Source organism: Solanum stenotomum, chromosome 9 (genome assembly GCF_019186545.1).
Source record: "Solanum stenotomum isolate F172 chromosome 9, ASM1918654v1, whole genome shotgun sequence".
Lineage (NCBI taxonomy): Eukaryota > Viridiplantae > Streptophyta > Magnoliopsida > Solanales > Solanaceae > Solanum > Solanum stenotomum.
This window is the reverse complement of record NC_064290.1, coordinates 42,843,110-42,850,347: the sequence shown is the minus strand read 5'-3', so window position 1 is coordinate 42,850,347 and position 7,238 is coordinate 42,843,110. Positions and strand designations below refer to the sequence as shown.

Genomic DNA, 7,238 nt, shown 5'->3' with positions numbered 1-7,238 from the left:
GATTGTCACAAAAGCTGTTGTGACTGTTAAATTAGAAGTTTTCTTATTTTACTTTAGGTCCTCTAAGTATTTACGTATTTTATTTTCGTCTTACAGTTTAGCCCCTTAAGAATAGTTTGTGGTTATTTGCATTGTAGTCCCTTTTTCTGTTAGGAATATGACAGCTGTAGTACTATCCGTTGTCTGTAAGGAGTACTATTAAAACGATGTAATCGCATTCAGAAGGGGATATCAGAAATTTATCAAATTCTCTCTTTTCTTTCTCCTCTCTACTTCTCCTTTACTTTTAGGAATGGTATCAGGAGTTCCTCCTGTTACAGTTGTCTTCAATAAATGTGTCACTAAATCACAAGCAAAGAGGCAGAGATATTTCACGTTCTGAAATTCATTCAGCTGCAACTCAGTCAACACATTATTAGAGCCCTTTCCATATGAAACTACATATTCGCTCTCCTTCAACAGGTGGCAGATCCAATCACCCAATGGGGCAGTCTCCGTGACCTTTAAACCAATACTCTTGTCGTAATCAGCACTATAATTAGCTCCACCCACTTTAAGAGTGTACCGTTTCAACTTGGAGGAAAGGCCCAAGTTACTGTAGATCACATTACTCAAATCTTCTACTTCCAGAATATGTAGTTCCTCCAATTGAGCTAGTTTTGATAACACCCCTGCTGAAATCCTTTTAAGTGCTCTATTCTTATTCCAAAACTCTAACCTAATTAGCTTGGTCAATTTTCCTATCTCCTCTGGCAGCTCATCTAACTCACAATCTCTTATGCTCAGAATTTCTAATTCGACAAGTTCCCCAATAAAGGATATGTCATCCAACCTTAAATCACTCAGACACAGAGTCCTCAGACTTGACAACCTCCTAATGGATGCTGGAAAATGCAGAATGGACTCCACAAATCTGTGTCCCCTCAGGCTCAAGACATTGAGGTTACTCATTTCATCAAAAAAATCGTCCTGTAGTTTGAATGGATCTTCAAAACGGAGTTTCAACATTAAAAGCTTCAGTTTTGGGCAAATAATTGGTCTAGGATGCTCATCAAATTTATTTGCAACAATTGACATGTGACTAAAATGCTCATAAGAAGTTCTTCTTGGGAACTCTTCCGAGTTTACATCGTGACTTACCATAAAGTTATGCTCTCCCTCAGACGCAATACTTATAGCCACATCACGGACAACATCATGCATTTTCACATGATTTTTTTCTGAACCTTGGGATAACAAGAAACCATCTTTCAATATTTCTAACAGAAGACACAACCTATTTCTTGCTCCTTGTATATTTTTAATTCTTGAAAAGATGCCAAGCCCCATTCCATACTTAAGCAATTCTTCAATCCGAATATCACTATCTTCCTCGAACAAAGAACAAAGCAAAAAGAGGTTCTTTGCATCATTTCCTCCCAAGTGATCATAGCTTAGCCTCAGAGATTCATACACCTTTTCGTGCACTCCAGGGATATTTCTTGGTTCTGCATCACGTAATTGTATAAGGGCATCCTCCCACGAAGGCTTGGTTTTACTCTTTAGTGCTCCTGCAAGTATAATAATTGCAAGCGGCAGCCCCTTGCATTCTTTGGCAACCTCTTCTGCTATGTCAATCAGAGAAGGATCGTTGCCAAAATCACCAACTTTCTGACTGAAAAGGAACCATGCTTCCTCTTCAGATAATGTTCCTACTTCAATGATCGTCTGAGCTTCCATTTCTACACAAACATTTCGGAATCGCGTCGTCAATATCACTTTGCACCGATGGTTGTGGTTGTTACCGCTGGGAATTCCAAGTTCCGTTCGATCACGAAGAGCCTCCCAAACATCATCCCTTTATATGTTACTGTTTCTATTTTAATTTATGTGGTACATATGAACTTTGAAGTTAATCAATTTTTTAGTATGTTTTTATATATTTTAAGTTGCTAATTATTTTTATTTAGAGTATGTTTTACGTAAATATATTATAAATCACAATAAATAACAAGTTAATTTAAAAAAAAAAACTTATAAAAAATTCATTGACTTTTGAAATTTCATTTGCATCACATAAATCAGGACAAAGCGTGTAATATATATGAAAATGACATAAAACGTACTATAACTCACAATCATTAGCAACTTAAAATATCTATACATCTATATTTCTCCCAATTTATGTGGTATAGATGAAATTTTGAAAGTTAACAAAAACTTTTTATATGTTTTCAAATATTTTAAGCTATTAATTATTATGATTTATAATACTTTTTACATAAAAAATTTATTTATATAAAGTATAAAAGAAAAAAATTTTAAAAAGGAAACATAAATGTTAGCAGGAGTCCAATCTATGTTAATTTCTATGTTTTAATTATTGTAATACCCTTTGAATTTGGAGAGACAACTAAATTTTTTTAAAGGATTTTTTTATAAATTTTAAGTTGTTAATTATTATAATTTATAATATTTTTATTAATTTTAAACCAATATATGTTTTTCTCTGTCTCAATTACATGAGACATATGGAATTTGGAGAGTCAACTAAAATTTTAAAATATGTTAAGTTGTTAATTATTATACCTTATAGTACTATTACGTAATTTTCAAATAAAATATGTAATTTTTTTTATTTCAATTTATATGTCATTGATATAATTACATATATTAAGTAATGAAGAATTAATGTCTAAATTATGTGACACCTATGAATTTTGGAGTGTAAATCAAATTAGTTATATGATTTTAAAAAAAAATAAAGCGATTAATTATTACAATTTATAATACTTTTTATATATTTTTTAAATGATATATATATATATCTTTATGATATTGATATTAGTATTATAATAAATTAAATTTTATTATTTTTAAATTTATGATCTCAATTGTCAGCCTATGCCACATTATAAGATGTTCCAAAGTAGATATCAGATTTACAAAAATGTCGATGGCAGCTAAAGTAATAAAATAACATCTAAGGGCATGAACCTATATATGTATATATAAAGCTGAATATAGACAATCTGATGTGACATCTCTCTATGACTAGTATTTCTATTCATCTTTTTTCTCCTTTTTTTGTCATTTTATCTTTGTTTTGTATTTCTTATTTATATTTTTTTAAAAAAAGTATTTATATTATACCCGATTAGTTATGCCCTTTATAACATCCAATACACTAATATAGATTTAAGTAAATGAAAATGGAAGATGAAAAGATAAAAACTATTCATTTTTCATAACTGTTTATAATTATTTAGCCTATAAAAAAAATAGTTGACCATTTGTAACAAATAAGAACAAATTTCTTCACTTTGGCTCTTCTTCTTGTGACGATGATGATCAATATATGGTATCAACTTATGTCGCTAAGATGTCCATCAAATTTCTAGGTCATGTGACTTTTTTAACAAAAGAGAAAGAGAGAATATCTCATGATTCTTGTGAAGACATTGATGTAAAGAAAGAGATTATGTAACAAAAAGTTCTTTTCAAAATAAAAGACTTTTTGAAAAAATGTTTATTCCTCCTACAAGGAGAGAAAATTCATTGTGGTTGACAAATTTATAAGAGGCTAATTAGTGTTTCAAAGGGTAAGAAAAATTATTTGGAGAAAAAATCATTCTATTTATGGAATTCGTATCAAATTAGGAGGAGAACAAGCAAAAATTTATTTTGTGATTTGAAAAGAGAGAAAATTAGATATTGTTTCTTTCAACCTCATTATTCTTCTAATTTCTTTCTTCTTTTATTTTGTCTTGATTTTTTGTATCTTTAATTAAAGTTTTTTTTTCTTATTTATCTTTAATTAAAGTTTATATATATTTTCTTAAAAAAGAATTTAAAAAGATGATCATATTTAGTTCCTTTCCTCATCAATGCTATTAATCTCATAATTAGTGTTATTTATATTATTTTCTTAATTACTTTTTTTTCTTTCATTTAATTATTTATTTGAAGAAATTAGTTATTATAACTTTATAAGAATTACACATGTATTTTTACATAATTGATTTGTAATTTTTAAAATTTTTGGATCATTCTTCATCTTAAAGTTTCTATCTATATGTAATAATAAAGCTGAAATAGAAAATGTGGGTTGATACCTTCTTAGCAATAGATACTTATTTATTCTTATCAATGTTTCTGACATTTTTTGTTATTTTTTCCTTAAAATAATTGTTGCCTCGATTTTTAGTTTTAGTTTTATTTTTTTAGCATTTTCTAATTTTCAAAGACTGAAAAATTTATATTGAAAATTTACAAAATATAAAAAATGATTTATTTAACTCCTATCATCATCAATATTATTATTAATTTGTTTTACTTCTTTTCTTAATCTTCATTTCATCATTAATGTAATTTATATCATTTTCTTAGATATATATATATATTTGTGACATTTCTTAGAAGTTAGGATTATTATTTATTTAATTTTTTAAAATTTTGAATTCTTTTGTCATACTAAATACAACATGTTTTATTATAATTACATTTAATATATTAATGAATATGTTGTACGAATGAAAAGAAAATTATCATTTCACAAAAACAAAGGTATTAAGGAAAGATAAAATTATTATTCCAATATCCATAACCATATATAATACATTAAAAATTAATTGAAAAGATGTAAATGGAAAATGAATCACCATTTAAGGAATTATTATTTTTAATTTTTTGAATCATTTCTTCTTCTAAAAGTTTCTATCCATATGTAACAATAAAGTTAAAATAGAAAATGTAGTGACACCATTCTTAGTAATAGATACTTGTTTATTTTTATCAATTTTTTCTGACAATTTTGGTTATATTTTTCTTTAAAATAATTATTGCCTCAATTTTTATTTTTATTTTTATTTTAAAAGATTGGAAATTTTATGTTAAAAATTTAAATAATAGAAAAAATGATTTATTTTATTGCGAAATGAATGGCATTCTAGAAGCTCTCACTCAAACAAGGGCTTCCTATACTGTACTAAACAGAATCAGTGGACATAGAGCATGTCCCTGCGTCTTTCTTCCGGAAACTTACGAGATGCTAACTTTTATCATCATCAATACTACTAATTTATTTGACATTTTTTCTTAATCTTCATCTGATCACTAATGTTATTTATATAATTTTCTTAAATCACTTATTTTTGCTTATTTAACTCTTTATATATATAAAGTTGGATATGTAAATGATGATGTGACATTTCTTAGAAGCTANACTTTTAAAGATAATATTTAAAATTTAAATCTATTATTTAAAAGGATATAAAATATAATTTAAATAATGTTATTTTATGAAAATAAAAAAATATTAGGATTTATTTAAAAACAAAATAAATTTAAAATGAAAAAAAAAAGTGAAAACAAGGGTTTTGGTTGAATCTAGAATATCATGGCCAAACAGAAATAAAGTGAAATAATTATTCAGAAAAAAATAAAAAAATAAGAATTACATAAAATAATGAGCTCCCTAAAATAATTCATAAATTTAATTCCTAAATTATTATTACGTGTCTAACTCTTATCAACTATCAACATTCAACCCCTACTAGCTAGTTACTATAAGACAAATGCAAATTTCGAAAATGATTTGATTCATCCCAAGTTACGTACCTAATTAAAATGTCGGTGCTCCTGTATCATATGTGCATATAATTGCATATAATACAGCCAGCGCAGATCTCTTTTTTAAGTCATCGAGTTGAGTTGAATTTTTTTAGTAGAAAAATTATACAGTAAGTATATATATACGAAAATTATCGAATAACAATAATGAAAATAGTAAATGATATGCAGGTAATCTTTGTAATATTTTTGAGACATTGATGCTTTTACCGTCTAAAAACTAGAGCATATATACCTTTTATAGTAACGAACATATACATGTTATAATTTTATCCACTGACCCGACATTTATTAAATATTGGACTAAGATTGCGTCACATGTCCATATTTAGTATTCCGTTAGAGTGAAGGACATATATGCTCTAGTTTTTGAACGACAGGGACACCAATGTCCTTAAAGTATGACATATGATATTTGCATACAATTTACGATAGTTCGAAGGTATATTTGTTATTTTTCCCTATTTAGTATGACCTTAGTCAAAAGATTTCTGATTCTGTCACTGAATGCAGCGGTAAAAGGTCAAGGATTCATAGCACGGGACATAACATTTGAGAACACAGCAGGACCCGAAAAACACCAAGCAGTTGCATTTCGGTCCGACTCTGACTTATCCGTCTTGTTCCGATGCGCGGTGAGGGGCTACCAAGACACTCTCTACGCCCACTCGATGCGACAATTCTACAGGGACTGTACTATTACTGGCACAGTAGATTTCATTTTCGGAGACGGTACAGCCGTTTTCCAAAACTGTCAAATATTAGCACGAAAAGGACTGTCACAACAAAAAAACACAATTACAGCCCAAGGTCGAAAGGAAATTGCTGAAACAACAGGTTTCACTATCCAATTTTCCAACATATCTGGTGAACCGGATCTATTAGCTTCTCTCAATTCTACGTATACGTATCTTGGAAGACCATGGAAGACGTATTCGCGAACTGTGATCATGCAATCTTACATGAGTAATGTAATTAGACCTCAAGGTTGGTTAGAATGGAACGGAAATATTTCACTTGACACATTGTATTATGCAGAGTACCAAAATTATGGGCCTGGCGCTGGTTTGGGCGGTAGAGTTAATTGGCCTGGTTTTCATTTGCTCAATGATTCATCACAGGCAAATAATTTTACCGTTTCTCAGTTCCTTTTGGGAAACTCATGGCTGCCTCCTACGGGAGTTAAGTATACCGCTGGTCTAGCGGTTTAAAGTTACTGATATCTATGGACTGTACCCATATATGGATCTTCATTTTGTTTGTTATAACATCATATTTTGTTCTTTTTTAGTTGTCTGTTTTTGGACGCATTGGACCATTTTTCTTTCTATTTACTCATCATGTAGTACTATTTTTATCCATTTTACTGGCACATCTATATAGATAAAGTATAAATACATGTTTAATGTGTGATTATTTAANAACTAAAGAGAGTAAAAGGGGAGAATGGAAAGTAGAAAAAAAGAATAGTTCATCTTTTTGGTGGGCCTCAATGTACAATTTCTATAGCTTTTAGTCCAACTTTTTAATACAATGTTGGTCCTCCCAAACTCCCATTTCTAAAATAAGAGTAATAAAGTATAAATACATGTTTAATGTGTGACTAGTTAAGATCTTTGGACACTTTG

General features: G+C 28.9%; 1 protein-coding gene across 1 annotated transcript in view; it reads left to right on the top strand.

Moving 5' to 3' along the window:
- Positions 1 to 6,841, top strand: part of LOC125876778 (pectinesterase/pectinesterase inhibitor PPE8B-like) — a 10,729-nt gene extending 3,888 nt beyond the window's left edge. Inside the window, exon 3 of the mRNA XM_049558026.1 lies at positions 6,124 to 6,841. Coding sequence (XP_049413983.1) covers positions 6,124 to 6,821 — 698 coding nt within the window. The 3' untranslated portion in view covers positions 6,822 to 6,841. The remainder of the gene's footprint in view (positions 1 to 6,123) is intronic.
- Positions 6,842 to 7,238: the final 397 nt, after the last annotated feature.